The sequence below is a fragment of the Electrona antarctica genome (assembly GCF_951216825.1).
Source record: "Electrona antarctica genome assembly, chromosome: 7".
NCBI lineage: Eukaryota > Metazoa > Chordata > Actinopteri > Myctophiformes > Myctophidae > Electrona > Electrona antarctica.
In genome coordinates this window covers 26095257-26116906 of record NC_136812.1, presented here as the reverse complement: position 1 = coordinate 26116906, position 21650 = coordinate 26095257, and the positions used below count along the sequence as shown (strand labels likewise).

The 21650-nt window shown below is 42.4% G+C and overlaps 1 protein-coding gene across 1 annotated transcript; it reads left to right on the top strand.

Moving 5' to 3' along the window:
- The first annotated feature begins 10949 nt into the window (after nt 1-10949).
- On the top strand, nt 10950-19357 carry nr2f6b (nuclear receptor subfamily 2, group F, member 6b). Its single transcript, XM_079504965.1, has 5 exons — nt 10950-12871; nt 13734-13828; nt 16664-17001; nt 17123-17369; nt 17752-19357. Exons 1-5 carry the CDS (start codon nt 12564-12566, stop codon nt 18024-18026), a joined length of 1263 nt encoding a protein of 420 aa, XP_079361091.1. The 5' UTR covers nt 10950-12563; the 3' UTR covers nt 18027-19357.
- Nucleotides 19358-21650: the final 2293 nt, after the last annotated feature.

Sequence of the window (21650 nt, the reverse complement as noted above, 5' to 3'; positions counted from 1 at the left end):
GCTAGCCGGTCAGCTGCAGCTGCGACCAGTGGTCAAGAGGTTAAGGCAAAGGTTGAGTGCCACACCCACAGGGTCACAGCAGTGCCTGGCTGTTGTGCTAGTCAGTGAATGGAGGGTTCAAGAGGCCAGACTAGGTGATGAGCTCCTGACGCCCTGACTCTTGCCTGAGCTTGCCCTTTTCCCGAGAAGAGGTCATCGGAGTGGGCCCGCCCTATCGCACCCCCAACCCCCCAACTGCAGGTCACCATCGCCATTGTTGTAATAGCCACCATTAGAGCAGATGATACAATTATCATTCCATTTTGCTCTCCCTCTTTCCCTCTCCCTCTCTTTATACCCTGTGTTTAGCCGTCCTGAGTTCATCAAAGGATTCTAGCGTAGAACACAACTGTTCTAACCTCTGGCTGACACTCTTTTCAAAGTGGCTGCGCTCAATACAGAGGTGTCACATGGAAAAGAGAGAGTATGATGAAGTGGTCAAATGCTCATACAATGAAAACATGAAAGAAGGTCCGCACACTGTAGCTGTTTTCTATATACCTGCACCTGCACTATATAACTGCACCTGCCTCAAATGGTATGTGAATGTGCATGACTACTATGCAAATATTCACGCAGCCACATTAGCGTTAAGGCCAGTACTGTATACCTTGTGTTCATGTGTTTCCTCTCCACTGTCAGGTCTTGTGACAGGGTGAGAAATCATTAAGCCATATAGAAGCTTTAATGACATCTTTCTCAACATATATATACTTCAACTATCACAACCTTGGTTTATCATGAATTCCACATGAACCTACGCTCTGTTCGGACGTTTTACCGTTATCTGGATGTCGATAAACTAACCGCAGATACAGTTGTAATGGAATACGCATTGAAATGTATTTACTTTGTAAAGGTGTGCCAACACCCCAGACACAATTAGATAAGGACTTTAAATCGTCACTTTTTGAGAAGTACAAAGGACCTCTAATAATCTCATCTGTTGACATTTTAGTCTGCATGGCATTTGTGGACTGTTGTTTTGTGGGGGTTGGAGCATGACTAGAGGATTTGATCAGAGCCTGGGAAAAAATACCCAAACCATTATTAGACACTGACAGGGGCTGTCAATCAGTGTGGAGGAGGAGCCGATCGCACGCTCGCACGCACGCATGCATGCATGCACGCACGCACGCACGCACGCACGCACGCACGCACGCACGCACGCACGCACGCACGCACACTTATATAATACCTATAGATATAATAGATTAGATATCATATTTACTGTGTATGCGTGCGCACACACACACACGCACGGACACATGCACGCACGCACGCAGCCACGCACGCACACACACACACTCTTATATAATACCTATAGATATAATAGATTAGATATCATATTTACTGTGTATGCACACACACACGCACACAGCACAGCCACATTTAAAGGACAACTTTAGTTTTTTTCAACCAAGGTTCATGTTTTAGGTTGTTATTGGAGAAAGTAAAATTTTGTTTCATTTGCTGCTTTCTTTCGTTTTAGCTATTTTTGATAGGGGGGGCGGGGGCATTCGAACATGGGGCTAAATATGAATATTTTGACAACGTTATAGCGATTTATTTTTTTATTATTTACTATATTCCTACTAGACCCCATAAAATTGCATCTGGCCACAAAAGGTCAGTGGGTCTATTGAATGTCAAGGGGGAGGTGAGCCTTCAACACAGTATGGCATCCCCCTATAGTACCACCCTTCACATTCAGTAGATCCTGTGATCTTGTGTGGCTAGATGTAATTTCCTGGGGTCTAGTAGGACTATAGTAGCCTAAATAATAATAAAGAAATCGCCAAAAATATGTATTTAGCCCCATGTTCGAATGCACCCACCCCCCTGTCAAAATCGCTAAAACGAAAGAAAGCAGCAAATGAAAAAAAAAATAACACTCATCTTTTACTTTGTCTAATAACAACCTAAAACATGAACCTTGGTTGAAAAAAACTAAAGTTGTCCTTTAACATCTTTATTTGCATTCACATTTAACAAGTAATTCTTGAACACAAACAATGCACAAACTTAATTGGGACACTCAACAAGTATTTCAAGATACACAGATCACGGGAACAGGAAGCATCGCCTCCTCCATATATGGAGACTGTCAATTATCACAGACACTGAACAGAATTTAGCCAATGTCTTAACTCTTGGCTTGGGCATTCCTGCAATCTGCAGGCCTCTTACAACTGATTCATTACAGAGGCTTCCAAATATGAACACGAGTGGTTTACATTTGGAACCAAGCTGTATAATAGCATTCTTAAAATATTGGTATACTTAAGCACCATGAGGAATGCCTCTTCCAGACAACACACATAGATATAGAATACTTGTAGATCATATTTACTATTTGCATACACACTATACCAGTGGTTCCCAAACATTTTAAGTGAAGACCCAAAAGAGAAATGAAACGTTTGCCCGGGACCCAAACTAGTGACAATAGTAGGTCTACAGATCGTAGATCTGCAGCTTGTAGATCAGCTATTTTCACTACTGTGTCTGTATGTCCTTTTCACATGATTTGTTTACCTCTGACGAGCAGACAACATACGCGTCTCGGCCTTGGCCTACTGTCAAAGTGTGCACAAAATGCTTGACAGTGATCGGTCCAGCAGTTTGCAAGATTAGCTCCAGACTCGGGTATGTGCGTGCGTACGCTCGCTCGCACGCTCGCTCGCACGCTCGCTCGCACGCACGCACGCACGCACGCACGCACGCACGCACGCACGCACGCACGCACGCATGCACGCACACACACACACACACACACACACACACACACACACACACAGAGGGCAGTGACCCATGGGCTTTGAGGTCAACTGATTTACTCATTTGAATACGTTCTCCCAGTGTAAGCTGTAAGAGGTCACTGGTCGCCATGCATTTCTTTCTCAGAGCCATTAGCTCACCCGTCACAACCACTCCACATCTCTTCTCATCCCTTGCTCTCGCTATGACTCCCTATTCTCTCCTTGGTGTCTACTGGCAGCTTTCTGACTCCAGAAAGACTGACTGGCCTTATTTGGAGTCAGGCCAGAGAGTTCAGAACGGGATGCCACTGACGTAGGAAAGTGCAAAAAGAGCTCTGACCTTAATCGAACAGCCTATATATCACATCCACTTTGTTCTTTCACCCACTTACTATAATTGAGTTTAACAGCCTGACTCCTCACGTCAACATTACTGCAATCAGACACTACTACATAGCTCACACCAATACACACATGTCTATCTTTTATACTTTGTTGTGCGACCGCACCACTCGTCTCTCGTACCACTGAGTATAAATTGAGCTTCATTTGATTTGATTCTACAGTCAGTTATATTTCTCTAGAAATCTAGATTTTAACCATATGAACCCTGGCGTACCTATATTGGGGTATACGTACCAGCTCACAACGTGTTGAGATTGGATATTGGATATTTTTTTCCGGCCAAGATATTTGGTGTGAAGGATCGAGTCCTATACGGCCCATGGGATGATTATGAGAATACAATCACTACCATGTATTCTGTATCTGTACAACAGCCGAGCTGTCCATGATATTCTTTCCTTGTTGTCGTTGACCCCGGTCAACAGGGTTTAAGTGGTTAACGGCACATTTGATATGGATGTCACAGACAGCTTTCTTTAAAACAACATCCTGGACACCAAGGAAGTGCAAAGTTCTCCCATAATGAAGCTTAGATAATCCAGCTTACTTGCTGTTAAATTACAGTCAGGCCTTGGGTTCAGGTGTCTATTCTGGTGTGTGGCTCACAAACCACAGATCATGTCAGCCTCCAGGGTAACAGAAACCTGGAGAGCAACTTAGTTAATGAGGTCACTTAGCTCCTCGACTTGTGAGCACTAGATTACAGCTATAAGGTGTTTAGAGGGGAAAGATGGCAAGGGGAGTGGCCCCGTCCCTCTGTCTAATCCTGTTAGCTTCTAAGGTCTGCATTGAGCTGATTAAGTTAACGGCAGTAGCCATTGGGAACTCAATCGAATTGATGTGGCAGCCAGAAGCTTTACGTTAATTCCATGTCTGAACATTTTAGACATTTTGGATGATTTGAGTAAAGATTGATGTATTCATGATGATGAGTGTGGTGGTGGTGGGGACCATTGAATTTCCCTGCTGGTCAAAAATAATACTTTTAACATGAAACAACAAAACACGCTAAATGTCAAGTAAGGTTTACATAAACTGTTGCTGAGAGGAAAGTTGGAATGGAACTTTTTGGGGGAATTAAACAGCACGTACGGTGGACCAATCGGGTCACACCACAATGTGTACTGTAAAGTGTCAAGTAATCTTATATTAATTACATCAAGAACAATAAATAATATAAATAGGCTCAACTAATCAGTGCAGATGTATAAATTGCATGATCAGCCGAAGTCTCAGTGCAAAAAGCCATGACCATCAACAAATCAATATTAATAATCCTGACACTATCTAACCAGAATTCGGGCAAAATGCCATACATTTTGTTGGAGGTTCATGAACATGAAATTTAGTTATGGTCTTGTTTGGTTTCCTAATGTGGGAGACCAGAGTTGGAATTCAGGTGGTTATTCTCACAAAGCCAAGTACAAATATCTTATCTTATCTTCTCTTCAAAGCAAGCACACAGAGGAAAAACAAAAACACCATAACTAAATAGCTCAATCAACTCCTCTACAAACGGTTGATGGTTAATATAGCTTGCACACAGCTGATTTGAATGACAACAATGCACACCAAATGGGAAGTTTCCCACCAACCTACGTACAGCAGGTTCTGGGAAGGGGAACAGGGCAAATATTGATTGGACCCCATGTGTGGTTCTGGAGTCTCACCAGCAGATGTTAAAATTGTTTAGGCAGGTTCCTCTGCCGTTTATTTTGTATTGGTCTGTTATTCAGCTAAGGTCAAAGGCTCAGGAACGTACACACACGCACGCACGCGTGTGCGCACACACACACACACACACACACACACACACACACACACACGCACGCACGCACGCACGCACGCACGCACGCACGCACGCACGCACGCACACACCCACACACGCACACACCCACACACGCACACACACGCACACACCCACGCATCATCCGTTTGGAACAGATAAATTACCAGTTATTTTCCAGTGTGAGAAGGAGAGGGAGAGTGAGACCATGAAAGAAAGATGGAATGAAATTGACTTCTCCTCTGGCCTCCAGGTCAAAGGCCAATGGGGCTAATGAGGAAGGAGCACGGAGTCATGTGACTCATCGCTTGGTCACTCAGAGTTGCTCCGCAACACAGTTAAAGTTTAACCTCAGTGGTCAAATTCCTCCACACTCCTCAAGCCACAGGTCAACTTATGGGTAAGTTCAGCCCAATGTCCAATTTATCATCTGTTGACCTCAAACTGTCAGCCTCACCTTTATACAGTAAAATAGAACATGCTTACAACAACCTTACAAATACAATTTGTATCCAAATTAGCAGACGGTCTTATCCAGAGCGACTTACAAGTTCAATATCAAAGTAAATGGCATGAACCCTTGTCAGACAAACAACAGGGCACATCGTAGTACAGTAATCACTTAAAAGAAAGAAACAAGGTAAAGATGAAACCTAGCATATGAAACAACATGCTATAGCATATAACGTTTTTAACATTAAACAAATCTAAATAACGTGAGGAAAAAGTAAATATTTTAGATCTACATAGTATACCTGTAGCAGTGGTTCCCAACATATCTCAAGACCCAAAACAGAAGTTTGATGTTTCCCTATTTTTACTACTTTATTAAAAGGTTTGAATACTACATTAATTGATGAAAATAAAATCTTTGTGTTTGGCACAGACGCCTTTGGAAATATAGGCCCCTCCCACTGATTTAGCTAGCCAATTACAATGTCAAGTCACCCCTGTGATAATGTGTAAGTAATTAGGAGGGGCTTTTGCTCTGGAGAGGGAAGTCTGGAGCTCTTTGGTGGAGCTGTTGCCCACACGACCTGACTACGGATAAGCGGTTGAAGATGGATGGATGGATTATCCCCCAAAAATCATGTTTTTGCAACAAACATTTAACTTTTTCGCATCCCTATGGATGAAAATGGAATTGCTTTTGACTCTCTGTTGATTAAACCACCCTAGACATGTGATTCAAATTTGGGGTGGGTTTAATATTACGTTCGTGATTTGTGGCATTTTTGGTAAAATAGGCCCCTCCCACTAACTTTGGAAGCCGATTATGGCCGAACGATACGGACTATCAAAATTCTGCCTGTGGTGTTTTAATCGGATAGGTTCAGAGATAATGTGTACTGATTTTTGTGAGATTTGTACAAAGTCTGTAGGTGGAAGAGTAAAAAGACGCAAATGGGCGTGGCCTATATGGGGAGCTGCGTCATGACCCAAGGAATCCAGAGAAAGAGAAATTTGGCGACCTACAGTTCAAGACTTATAAGGCAAAATATAAGTGGGCTGTAATAACGCCACCATGAGGCCGACTGATGTAATTATTTATTAAATACATTTAATATAATTGTACGGTTTCTGAGAGAAAAATACTTGAATGTGAGTTTTCGCATTTTCCATTATAAGTCGAAGGGAATTTTGAATTCACTAATAAATGTAATTAACAGCGTTACATTTGTTAAATTGAAAAAAGGGCCTCATTAAGACCTCCATAATATAATGGTCAATGCCTGTTTGAAAATTCAAAATGTAAAAAGAGATATTTACTCACAGCCCACAAAAATGTGTCTGCGACACAGTGCAAGCCGTTTGTAGTTAGACATGCATAGATAATCTATGCGAGTGGTGTGGTAGGGGTCGAGGTGGAGTCTGAAGAGGTGAGTTTTCAGACAGTGCCGGAAAATGGGAGTGAGTCTGCAGTTATCTGACTGGAAGGTGGAGCTTAATCCTCAGCTTGGGGCCAGGAGACAGAAGAGTCTAGGAAGTGTTCGGCCTGCCAGTGTGCGCCACTGTGCGGGAAGCCTTGACATTGGGAGGTTCACATTAACCACGTCAACCCAGTTACTGGGGTCCCCAGGGCTCTATACTTGGTCCACACTCCTTTTTCCTTGTTGTACAATCGATACTGTATGCAATTGTGGTTTTGCGATTTTTTTTAAATGTTCGTCCCCCAGGATTGGGATGATAGGGTTAATTTGGTTAACATGACATGTATTTAATGTATTTGTATACTACTTGTTTAAAAAAACAGTTCAACCAATTAAATGTGTTTGTCATGTATATAGTACTTTTAATTTGTTTAGTTCTAATGATTGGAAAAAGCTTCCCACAAATAGACAAATGTAGTCTACTGCATAAACTGCTCCTTGTCATGTATTACTGGCTATACAGCTGTGTGATTGTTGGAGGATATAACAAATGAGTGGAATTATGATATAGTCAAATTAATGCCATGTACTAAATATCATGCTCCAGTAGCCTGCAACTGCTCCCTTCATATACGTGTAGCCTTTGTGGAAGAGTGTGTGTGTGTGTGTGTGTGTGCGTGCGTGCGTGCGTGCGTGCGTGCGTGCGTGCGCGTGCGTGCATGAGTGTGTGTGTGTGTGTGCGTGTGTGTGTGTGTGTGTGTGTGTGTGTGTGTGTGTGTGTGAGAGTTATGTGGTGTGCAGCCTTCAAACAATATTGTTCAAATATTACTAGCAGGTCAACATTGTACTTCCTCATACTGATTTGTACTTCCTCGAACCTCGTACAACTTGACCAAGACCAAGAAACCTGTCTGACTGCATCTATGTTATGCTACCGAACCCTTACGGTCAATTCTTTGCATTCTGGATTTGTGTGCTTGGTACGTAGACTTTTATATCAAGTATATGATGTATATTGTCAATTCAGTGTACTAGGGCTGCAACTATATGGATTATTTTGATTATTCTATCTATTGCTGTTTTCGATTAATCAAAAAAACACCATTTTATACTTCGTCATACAACAGTGTCCTGCACAAATATGGCCAAAATAAAGATGGATTATTAAGCGATTCTTTTATTAAATTATCGATTATCGACTTTAAAAACAATAATCGAATAAATTAGGCTTAGTGTACAGCTCCTCTGCAACACCCTGATGCCTGTGGGCTTCTGGCTGTGTTGAGAATGCACAGACCCCACCACACAGTAGACTCCATGCTGAGAGCAGCTGCATTCCTGACCTGCAGTTCAAAGAGCTAAGAACACACACACTGACATAGACGCAGGCGCTCACACACACACTATCACATACTCACACACACGCATGCCCGCCCGCCCGTACACACACACACACACACACACACACACACACACACACACACACACACACACACACACACACACACACACACACACACAACACGCATGCCCGCCCGTACACACACACACACACACATGTACACACTTATATAGACACACTCAAACAGATGTACATGCATGCACAAGTTGTGCCGTGAACATGTTCTCTCACACAAGGAAAACATTTGTCCCCAACACACACACTCACACACACACACACACACACACACACACACACACCACACACACCACACACACACACACACACACACACACACACACACACACACACAACATCTGAAAGGTTATCAGCTCAACCTCTTGGAAGCAAGGTGGTCTAATAAAGTACTTAATTCATACAGTACTTATCAATAGAATAGATAAAAAAGTAATTGACTCATACATACTGTATGCACTCAGGTTTATCCACGCTATTGTAATTCCTTCTCCAAAGTTTCTTTTGTATTAGTTCCTAAGATAAAATTAAAAACTCTCCCTCTACTGTGAACTATATATAAAACAACCAATTAATTTGCAAGTACAAAGTACATTTCCAGTATCCCTCTGTGAGGCTTTAGGCCATGCTATTTTTTGATCCGTTTTCATCTTTCCACAGAGCTGTGTTTAAGACCACATGGAATAAGTTTCTCTGCAATGACATCAGTCAAAGGACAAAACCTAACTTCTTCATTCTTAGCAACACTTGAACCAAACTGGTCGGTAGTTATGTATGTGTGTGAGATTTTTTGCACCAAACTGTCCAAACTTTCCAAATTAACCACATATAGGAAAAATAGGAATAAAAATAAACCTTTCTCTGAAAATAGCAGATCTACCAGCTTACAACACATCATGGCACAACACGTTGACTATTTTCTGCAAAGCGATTTGGTGTAGAGGGAAAAAGGAGGGGACAAATGACAGACCCCTGGGGGGACTCGGTCAATGAAGTATAGGGTATCAGTGGTTAAATTGTAGCTCCAGGTAGTATTAGTTTCCTCCAGTAGAATTAGAGTTGTGTCCTTGGTGGCCAGAATATCAATATGAGCTGATGAAAACCCAGACCTGCTGGGCAGTGCCCAAAACCTTTGAACTTCCAACACTTCAGCAGTATATCATAGAAGCAGAACTTCACATTTCAACTCAAATGTGACTGACAGTGCTGTCATTTTGGAAGAGAAGCATTATTCCACATCCCCCAACCTTTGTTAATACACATCACTGGGGTCTAAAGGAAAGGACTAATTCAGCTTACAGCAGCTTAGTTTGGCCCCTGATAACCTCTTAACAAAACAAAAGGGCTATCCATGCACACTGGGACTCGTGGTGACAGATGTAGGTTAAAGTTACCTTATGGTCACGGCTAAGAGGCTAAAGGTTCTTAGCTCAGTCTCATAATTAGATAAGATAATTTGGCATTAGATTGTTTTTTTTTATACCAAACACTCTTTTTCTAAACCCCCATAAAGTCCCAAACTTGTCACACAAAGGGAATAGAGTGGATGAGCATGCATAAAGTTAGTGGCAAAGTGAGTGGCAAAGTGAGTTTAACGTCGTTTAATGTTTTTTAATGCAATCAGATAGGACTTTTTTGTTTGGATGTATGGGTATGTACGCATATCCTAGCATGTGACAAATACACACATTTTCTGTAAAGAGAAAGGTGTTTGAAACATGCAGAATGTGACAAAAGCACAGAACTTCCTCTATGAGATATGTGTGAGTTTGAAGCTGTTCCTTGAATAATTCATTTATAAACGGCTGTCGGCTGCCCACACCAAGCACTATGCCTCTAACTATAACTATAAGTGATGAATGAGAGTTGTATTTACAGTGCTTATGGATGGCATCACTGTACAACTGGTTACATTTGTATGCTCTCAGAGTTCAGACCTTCATAAGATAATGATGTTGTTGATATATAAAAATCAGTCGCAGTCACTGCCGCTTTACACAGAGCCAACTCTAACCGACTCTCGATTAGAGAGGAAGAAAGGTGGCTGTATATTACAACCCTGACGCTATCTTCATACAGCCAGCCCTGTGTGATGTGTCTGTGGTAGGTGTTAAAAAGGAGGTCACGGAGGATCATATAACCTTTTGACAAGTTGCTCAACAACAACAGGCTCTGCCTGTTATTATTGGGTCAACAAAGTCAGAGGAAGGCCGTTGGATTAGAGTGGAAAATGAGACAGGAACAGAGAGAGAGAAAGAGCCCTGCCATGCGCTCGATGTGTCGGCCTGAGGCCTCCTCTTTGTCTTAATGGCAGTGTTGGGGTTAACTCCCCTGTGCTCCCATGCTGGCCTGAGGTCAGAGCTTACAGAGGGAACAAGCAGCCAGTGAGGCAGCAAGACATGCATTCTTTCTTTCTCTGTGTGCGTGTGTGTGTGCGCGCGCACGCGTGCGCATGTGCGTGCGTGCGTGTACATGTTGTGCGTGTGTGCGCGTGTGTGTGGGAGTAGCTGCAGCCCACTCTGTGCTCTTTGACTCCACTGGCCTTATAAGGCAGCCAGTGCCATGGCAACCAGAGGGCTTGAATAGCAGTGTCAAATCCCTGAGCTCACAGACACACGCTGTCTCTAGGCTAAAGGAGGGAGGGAATGAGGAAGAGAGAAAAAGAGAGAGAGAGAGAAGAGCAGAAGAGGCTATCTGGGCTGCCCCACACAGCAACGGCTGGATTTCACCAAGGTCTGTGACCATGTTTTTCCTGTGCTTGTTTGCCTAATTTATTCCTGCAGGGGCCAGGAGGAAGGCGGAAAAGGGACGGGCAGCAGAGTAAAGACTGCAATAGTACACTCTGACTCGCTTCCAGGGAATGCAGAGGCTTGGGCCTCTGGTCGTTACTGCTGGATGGACAAGCGCTGACAAAACAAGAAAAGGAGAGAGAGGTTGGGAGAGACAGTGTTTGTAAAATTTGCAGAGGAGTCACAACGTAGGGCAGAGAGAACTGCGAGACAGATCCTCAGCTCTTTTGTTGTGTGTTTGTGTGAGTGCGTGTGCGTGTGTGCGCGCGCGCGCGTGTGTGTGTGTGTGTGCTAATGACCTTTGAGCCACTGAAGCCACAAAGCTCAGAGAGTTGGAGGAACTACAAGTTGTACAACAAGACATAATTTCACAACGAGCAACGGAACAAGAGGACTTGCTTGACGAACTTTGATCCTGCAATGGTTACAGAGATACTTTTTTACACATTTTTTTCACCGTGCTTTTTTACACTTTAAAACCAAGCCTGGAAACAACATCAACAAACTTTCTGGATCTTTTATTTTTCAGTGTCTTACAAGGTGCTGAGAGGTGTTGCTGAACCAAAGCCATTCAGAGTATAACGGCTTACGCTGTGAGGGAGAGCATGCGTTATATTAATTTCAGAATACCAAAGAGAAAAACAGATTTTTTTTTGCCCAAAATCTTTTGTAAACAGCGTGCGCTCATAACCTCTGTTCCTGTAACAGCCTCAGCAAGTCAAGAGTAAGTCTGGACTAGAATTGCCCTGTCAGATCAGCAGATAACATTTCTACACAGCAGAAACAGGTTGGACTAGTTTATAAGTTGGGTAAGAGGGCAGGGCAGTTTAACCCTGCCTGAAGGAGAGTAGCTTTCCCCCCTCCTGCTTGCCCTTTTGGGAGAAAGTAGTGTGCTGAGAGAGAGAGAGAGTGAACAGGCGTTCAAGACATTTTTCTCGTTTTCACAAGGGGCTCCGTTTTACTCCTGTTCACTGCGCTTATTGGTAGATGGTGTTTTTCTTCCTTGGGAGAGACAAAGTGAGTGTGAGAGCGAAAGAGAGAGAGAAAGAGAGACACATAGTGCGAGTGTAATTTATTGTTTCCTGTGAAAGGGCATGCTGCGCCCTTTTCTCCTGCCTGAACTCTGAACCGCTCGTTGTGTCTGAAGTTTTTCTCTCAGACCTAAGGAGCCATTGACTGAAGGTCACAGCAGAAAACACAGGGGTGGAAATAGAAGAGAAGAGAGCAAAAGGCTGAAGAAGAGAGCAGTTGTTGAGAAGGACCTGCAGGTCATCACAAGTTTCACAACCAAGGGGAGAGAGGTCAACACAGCTTCTGGAACTTTTTTTCTTTTATAATCACGTGTGTATTGTTTTTCATCTTCATTTGATTTTCAGTCTGGAAACATTCCATTCTGGTATAATATGAAAAAAATGAACTTTTTTGATACGGTGTGTTGAAGAACAGTGTTGTAGGGCACTTCAAAGGGAGGGGTGGACATAAGAGCGTCCGTGTATGTATGTTTCACTCACTCGGCCGTGTGTCTCAGATAATATGGCCATGGTGAGCGGGGGATGGGGTAACCCCAATGGGGAAACTAATGGACTTGGGGACAAGGCTTACCTGAGGAGGGACGAGGAGGAGGGCTCTCCCCAGGCCGGAAGCAGCGACGTGGACGTAGGGGATGATGACAAGGCCTGTGTGGTGGACTGTGTGGTGTGTGGGGACAAGTCCAGTGGCAAGCACTACGGCGTGTTCACCTGTGAAGGCTGCAAGAGCTTTTTCAAGCGGAGCATCAGACGAAACCTCAATTACTCCTGCAGGTAAAGGAGATTCAACCAGGACCTTAATGCTAATGTTCATTGTTATTTTGTTTGTACAGTATAATGTCTCATGGTTAGGCTTTCAGGTTTCAAGTCGACAAATCTTTTTTCAAATTGCATGTGATTCACAATTTCACACAAACAAATGTCTTTATTTTGAATCCATTGTATTATCCAAAATATACATTGTTAGTGTTTCATGATTCACGAGGGTGCTGTCACTCCTCAATGGCCTCATTTCAACCTTGGGTCTGTTTCAGTAACAACTAACAACCTCATAAACGACAAACAGAAAGACCTGAAGGTCTTTAGTGCAGTGAGGATGCTTTACCTTGGAAGGTCAAATTCAGATTCAATCTGAATTCCTAATTCATTTCTTGACAGATTGAACAAAATTTTACAACTGTATATATTATCTTTTCTGGCGTACACAACCAACCTAAATGCCATTTTCTTTTCAAAGTAGTGTGGTTAACTCCAAGTGGAATGTTTCATTTACGGTTGTCAGTTGTGTGGCTGAAAAGGCCCCCTCTAACATATTAGCCAACCTCCTCTTCTGGAGAAGTCAACAAGGGTGTGTGGGAGCTGATGATTTACAAAGGTCATGGCTGTGATAGTTTTTCAAGCACACCAGCTCACACAGTTCAATCATCATAGGGGTCACCGACAGAGAGGGGGAGATGGAGGGGGATTTAGCAAAGCAATGTTTTTGTTTTCTTTCATTATAGGACACTTTTACATTTAAAGCACATTCAATGTTATGTTAACAGTAATCTTTTTAATGCCTTTAAATGAAATCGAATGAATGCTTCTCGTAGGCAATATCTCAAGCTTTTGAATTTTATTTGCTTTCCTCATGCAGATCAAACCGAGAATGTCAAATAGACCAGCATCACCGCAACCAATGCCAATACTGCCGTCTGAAGAAATGCTTCCGCGTTGGCATGCGCAAAGAAGGTATCAAACTATCATACTGTAGCTTTATTGGCTATGCAGGGTCAGACAGGGTCAGCCAAAATGAGTAGGATGAGGTGACAAATGCAGTGTTCTACTAGTATCTGGGCTTCATCACACAGAAGCTCTGTGTATGCTACATACCATTCCTAAAGCCTGGTATGAAATTATATTGCACTTACCTCCACATACAGTACAACATAGATTTCATGTCTTCACTCTGTATTTGCGTGCACGCGCGCGCACACACACACACACACACACACACACACACACACACACACACATACACACACATACACACACACACACACGTTGATTCAGTCCAAATGTGAAACATAGATTTCATGTCTTCACTCTGTATTTGCGTGCACGCGCGCGCACACACACACACACACACACACACACACACACACACACACACACACACACACACACACACACACACACACACACACACACACACACACACACACACACACACACACACACACGTTGATTCAGTCCAAATGTGCTTATTCTGATAGAAACAGACCTGACATTTCCCAATGATCAAACCAAAATATTTATACTGTCGACGAAAGCACACTCCCACTCAAATCCATGCAGCTGTTATTGCGCTTTATATTCGAGGGCAACATGATTGCAGCAATGCAGCATTACAAGTGTAAAACAAGTGCATACATTTACGGTGTCTTTATCATTCTCTGTGCTCCATCTATTCCTGTGTCTTCGTCCTCTCATAGACATGCATGGGCTTGGATTATTTTCAAAACATCAGAATTGTTTTTGTTGTTTTTCACCCATACAACTCAGCTCACAACACCTCACATTGCGTGTTGTTGTGAACTTGTAGATCTGCTATCCTATTTTCACAATATCTGTCAAACTTGTCAGGATGGGGGTCCCCAGTTCTTTCGAGGTCTCCACCTAGAGATGGGGAGTGACATGTGGCAAAGGCCATCGGGCTCGGGAGTCGAACCTGCGGCACACCGTCCGGCTGGCTTGGCAGCCTATAGGTGCCAGACGGTTGAGCTAACCGCCCGGCCCGGGGTCCCCAGTTCTAATAGGATTATTTTGGGGCGTCGCAGCCTGAAAGGTTCGAGAACCACTGCTGCCCTACATCACAGTGCCACATACTTGTGGCATTTCCCCCATAGTTGAACAGTGAACCACCACGAAAAAAGACTGGCAAAAGTAATCAGCAGCTGACAGCCTGCCGGCCCTGCCAGCACACGGTTTCGGACAAGAACCTTCCCTTCGGTGCATCCCTAAAATATGGAGATACAAGGTTTCTGTCTGACAGCAACGATAAAACTTGGGAGCCCCCGAGCTTCTAATCCAGATATTTCAGACATTGGGTCTTATCTTGGCATAGTCCTTAACCCATTTAGACCTGAGGACGATTCTACAAATGCCTTCTAAATACTGACAGTTTTCTGAAAAACCTATGTTTCTATGTCAGTGGTTCTCAAACATTTTCATGTCAAGGACCCCCAGAATTATATGCATTTGGCCGCTGACCCCCATGTCAAAATATGTAGTTCCAGGGACATGCCAGAAGCAAAGATTTGAGTTAAAAACGTTTGCTGTGAAAGAATATATATTCAAAGATCTGTGCCACATTTTCGCGATTTTTCAAAAATAGCAGATTTACAAGCTTGTAACTTGTAGATCTGCTATTTTTCATAGTGTAACCTAATGCTTAAAACACCAAAAGGGGTTCCCGCCCAAAATGGTTAATGACCGAAGAGAATCGGATGATTGCTATGAGGTGACATATGTCACCCCATAGCGATGATTTGATTGGCTGAAGAAAATTGAAAATAAAAGTGAGGGCAGAAAAGTGAAGACGATTGGCCGGAATGACATTTGTGATGATATGATTGGCTGAGCACAGAATGTGATGTATGATGATGTATGATGATGAGAGCGCCCCTCACTTCCTCACTTTACACGTGTGTGTTTTTGTTATTCATTGTTTTAATGTAGTACTGCTTGGCCTCAATCTCAAATACAACAGCTAGAATAATGATCAAATGAATTATGTATACCTAATTGACGACGTCAAGACATGTTGATATGAGCTATTTTCAAGCTCTGGGCCTGTGCCAAGAACATTTTCCTAATTTCCTTACAGATTCTTTGGAAGGTTGGCTTCCTTGAACTGTGACATAGGGCTACTAGCGGCTAGTATGTCGTAGTAATTAGCCTATTAATAGCCTAATCATTGGGAGCAAAAGGCTGATTTCCAAAATATATTATATAGGCTAACACAAATGTAGCGTTTGTCGTTTATCTATTACCCTGTCTTTAAGGCTGCAGATTGAGGCTTTAACATATGCAACACACTGAACACAGTGTCCTTGAACTGTAGGTGATGTGAAGTAGCACTAGCAGTGCATGCAAGTGTTACCAAATTGATTCAAACCCAGGTCTCATATGGTAAACCAAATATTTACCATTAAAACAAAGGGGAAACTCCCATTGGCAAAGAGATATTTAGGCCTCTGGGCGAAAGGCAGGGCTAATTACTCTTATCCTACTTTGATCTCCTTCCATTGAGAAACCTGATCCAGATTGTAACCACCTGGATTCAAACCTAGGTCTACCACGTAGGAAACAAAACATACATGCCTTCGGCCTGGTGGACAATAATCTAGTATAATGCTCAGTCAAAGGGATATCATTCCTGGACAATATTTGGCTTCTGGGCTATAGGCAAGGCTTCTCTGCTATAAGCATTGAAAGGGTGGGTACACAATTATTGTTATTATATCTCTATATACAGTATATTTATATTGTTATTGTATCTCTTCTCTTCTAATTAATCTACAGCTGTACAGCGTGGGCGCATCCCTCCATCTCACTCAGGTATCAGTCCCACCTCCCTGGTAGGTGGTGGGGGTGGTGTTGGAGGGCCAGTGCATATTGGGGGTGACTATTTCAATGGCCAGCCGGTTTCAGAGCTCATCTCCCAGCTGCTTCGTGCTGAGCCCTACCCCAGCAGCCGATATGGAGCCCCGTATGGCCAGGGACAGATGCAAGGCTCCTCCAGTGGTGGCTCGGTCATGGGCATCGACAACATCTGCGAGCTGGCAGCTCGGCTCCTCTTCAGCACAATCGAGTGGGCCAGGAATATCCCCTACTTCCCAGAACTGCCTGTGTCAGAGCAGGTCAGTCAATACAAGCAGTGCTTTGTCAACCTCATGCAGCATATTTTACATTTTGCGTGCTAGCTGGCATCAAAGAACAAGCTCTGTAATCACATTGCTCCAAACCTGGCCCTGTCCACAGGTGGCACTGCTACGGCTGAGCTGGAGTGAACTGTTCATCCTCAACGCAGCCCAGTCTGCCCTGCCGCTCCACATGGCTCCATTGCTGGCGGCGGCTGGCTTCCATTCCTCGCCCATGTCAGCAGAGCGTGTGGTATCCTTCATGGACCAGATCAGGGTGTTCCAGGATCAGGTGGACAAACTCTCCAGGCTGCAGGTGGACTCGGCAGAGTACAGCTGCCTCAAAGCCATCGCACTCTTTTCACCTGGTGAGTTTGACAAACTGAATCTACACCTTCTCACCTGGTTAATTACACCGAGACAGCTAATTTATAGGCCCTATGGCCTAGACATGTAGTGCTGCTGTAAATGAAGCCATTGCAAACTCACAGCTAAAAGGAAAACGTCTTAAGCAGAATTGGCATATATGTTCCGTGGAGTGCATATCTCTGCCAGGCCAGATGGCCTACCCAAGGCTGTATAATTATGGGTTGCAGCTCAGCTGTCCTGGAAGGGATTGAAGCTGCAGGAGGAAATAATAGGTATAGTATTGTGGCATACCAATCTGAGGGTCCATGACATTAAATCGTTTTGAACCACAAGTTTAAAATGCGTCGCTTAACATGTCATATGTTCTCCTTCTTTTCACAGACGCATGTGGTCTGACTGATCCAGCCCATGTGGAGTCTCTCCAGGAGAAGGCGCAGGTGGCTCTGACGGAGTACGAGAGGTTGCAGTACCCCAACCAGCCTCAGCGATTTGGCCGTCTGTTATTGCGCCTCCCAGCCCTGCGGGCTGTGCCAGCCAACCTCATCTCCCAGCTCTTCTTCATGCGGCTGGTGGGCAAAACACCCATCGAGACGCTGATCCGAGACATGCAGCTATCAGGGAGCTCTATCAGCTGGCCCTATGTGCCGGGACAGTAGATTGAGATGGAATTAGATCAGACAGGGAGGACCTACAGCTCGCGACAATTAGATTAAAATAAAACTAATTAAAAGCATGAATGCAAAGAAAAGGAGGGCAATTTTTTGTAATGGTACTCTTGTGAGCATAGAGGACAATTATTTTCTGACGTTGTTCAATGTTGAGGTTCCTGAGGAAATTCAGTTTTAATAGGTGAAGGGCCCACGTGTCTCATTTGATTTTTCCCCCGGTGAACGAAATGTAACCAAACGAGGAAACGAGTGAAACCAAATGATGATGCCATCCATGTCTTTGAAGCATGTTTGCAGCACTTCTCCTTTTTGTCTGACCTACATCTGATCTCTCTGTCTCATGTTGGGCTTTGAAATACAGACTCTTAACATGAGCCCATGTCATGTGCCTATACTACCTCTTCCCATATCACCTTTTATGTGTGATTCAGTTTGAGTTCAGGCTCTGTGTGTATACTCTCTGCTTACATAAATTAACCTGATGTTGCTGATAATGGCAGTGCTAACCCCAATAGCCCACAGTAACATCTCCAGAACAGTTTTGTTGTCACAACTGTGGATTTTAGCTGGACTGACTTACCACTGATATAACTTTCAAAGTCAACCCGTGCATCATTGTGCAGACATACATGGAGATGTGAATCATGTTGCACTTATGCTAAACAGTCATGGACATTCTATATTATACTGTGTATAATATACTATACAGTTCTGGATGCTAGCTATTACTGTGCAAATAAATAGGCAGAGGGGAAGTGGAGGTGATTGTATAATACATGACCTTTAACACACATCCTGTTTCCTCAGACAGTCACACCCCTGTCTTATATTATTACCTCATGTTTTATATATTGGAGACAAAGATTGTATAAGTATTCATGTGTTTAGTAGTAGAAGTTTCTTGTGAAAGGGATCAAGACATCACCGAACTAAACAGCCATATATTTTACCAGAACTTGGCAGAAATACATGGTTTAATAACGAAATGGTTAAAAAAAATAGTAGTATACTTGAGTGCTGCGTAATTTAACACCAAAAGGTTGGGACATCATTCACAGAGCAGTACAAACAAAGCAAAAATAAGTTGTTATCCAGTAAATATTTGTTTTCTTATCTGCTAACTAAAAATGTCTTTTGTCTATGTGAGGGAGAGTTTTTTCTTTTTTTTTTGCGCTCACCTCTGTGGTCCCTTAAAAAAGTAAACTAATGGATGTGGGCTATTTTGGCAATTATTATGATTATGCAAGGTACTAAACGCTTTGACATTATGGTTATTCTGTTTGCTGGTGGTACTGTGATAAAAGGTTACGAGTGCTATTGCCATGGACTCTTGCCAAATTACTTGAAAGTGTAAGAGTGTGTGGAGCTGAAAATATATATGGTTTAAAAAAACTTTTATTTTCCCTGTCATGATATTCTGTTATGAAAACCACTGACCACATTGTACGTAAAAAGGTTCATATAGCCATCCTTGAATCAGGCACCTTTTTTGCTGGAATTTAAACTCTAGTGATTTAACAGTTTTGCATTTGAAAGAATCATGATTCTAACACAATATGTCAAACCAAAATATAGAAATCTCATATTGCTGACAATGGCTATTTTTTGCATTGCTAGGAATAAAAGTATAAACACATTTCCATGGTTGGTGTGAATATGCTGTTTTGAATTGATATAGCAAACATTTGCACGAATGAATAATATTTCAACACGATTCGTTTTGCTAACTGATTGATATTTCTCAAGGGGAAATTAAGTAACAACTGTGTCACATTAGCATTTTATGTTTTCTTTACCCAATAGTCCTTTTGCAAGATTGCTTAAGAGCAACTACCCTGACTTTGGTGTTTCCCAATCACAGCCCAAAAAAAAAGAAAAGGTTAAGGCCATTTTACTCACAGGAGCAGTGAATGCCAGCTTGCATCGTGTTTGTATGGGTCAGCATCGCCTAAGACTGTAGACAAGAACAAGCAATTTGGATTAAGGCATTAAGCCTAACTTATAATCGTATAATAGCTGATGTACGAACTCAAATGTGATGCTTGTAGATGTGATATTTTCTTTTAGCAAGCTACTGTACACTGTCATACTATAGTAGCCTACATTAATTAAGTATACTAGCCTGGTAAACCATCCCAGTCACATGAATTCACATTTTCATGCAGAAGACACATGCAAATGTGAATTCACGCAACTGGGATGGTTATGCCAGAAATACATGGTTTAATAACGAAATGGTTAAAAGATAGTAGTGCGTAAGTACCTGAGTGCTGCGTGATTTAAGAGAACACCTAAAGGTTGGGACATCATTCACAGAGCAGCAGAAACTTCCAAAAAGAAAAGTATGCAAGTGTCCCTCCCCTTTCCCCCAAACATTTGTTTCATAATATTATTCAGTAATAATTAGTTTTCTTTAAAAAGCAAACTATAAATGGATGTGGGCTATTTTAGCAATTATGATTATGCAAGGAAGGAACTAAATGCTTTGACATATGGTTATTCTGTTTTGTTGGTACTGTGATAAGGTTACACGTGCTATTGCCATATGGACTCTTGCCAAATTGAAAGTGTAAGAGTGTGTGGAGCTGAAAATATATGAGTTAAAAAAAAACATTTATGTATGTCATGACATTGTGTTATGAAAAACACTGACCCGTACGTAAAAAAAAAGGTTCATGGCTATAATTGAATCAGGCACCTTTTTTATCTAGTGATTTAACTGTTTTACATTTGAAAGAATCATTTTTCTATCACCATGTCAAACAAAAATGTAATAAAAGGAATAAAAGTATAAACACATTTCCATGGTTGGTGTGAATATGCATGCTTTTGAATTGATATAGGCTAGCACACATTTGCATGAATTAATTGGTATGTCAACATGTGAAAACAGTGCTAACAGATTGATAATTGTCAAGGGGAAATTAACAACTGTGTCTACTGTCTACCTATACACATACGCATTTTATGTTTTATTTACCCAATAGTCCTTTTGCAAGCTCATGCTTAAAGGGGAAAACCACCCATTTTCAACATTTTACTATGTCATTAATATACCTTAGAGCTGTTGTGTGGAAATAATAAAAAAGTCCCCCCCATTCTGTTTCCCAGAACTGTAATTATGAAAAAAATCATTAACATGGTGAAACACATCTTGATGACATCATCAAGATGTGTTTCACCATGTTTTTTTCAGACCTCTAGTTCTAGGAAACACAGAATGGGGTGACTTTTTTATTATTTCCACACAACAGCTCTAAGGTATATTAATGACATAGTAAAATGTTGAAAATGAGTGGAATGCCCCTTTAAGCAACTATGACTTTGGTGTTAATTCCCATCCCTAAACAGCCAAAGACAGCCAAAGTAAAACATGTTTAAGGTCATTTTAACAGGAGCAGTGCCAGTGAATGTCAGCTTGCATCGTGTTTGTATGGGTCAGCAATGCAGCATTAGCCTAAGATTGAGATCAGAATCGATAAATACATCTACGAGCTCTGTCTACTCTAAATCTTAGGCTATAGGTCAGCCGTCAGCATCGCCTTGGACTGTAGACAAGACTAATTGTGTTAAACGTCAAACTCACCAACATTGCAGCTGTACGAAAAGCTT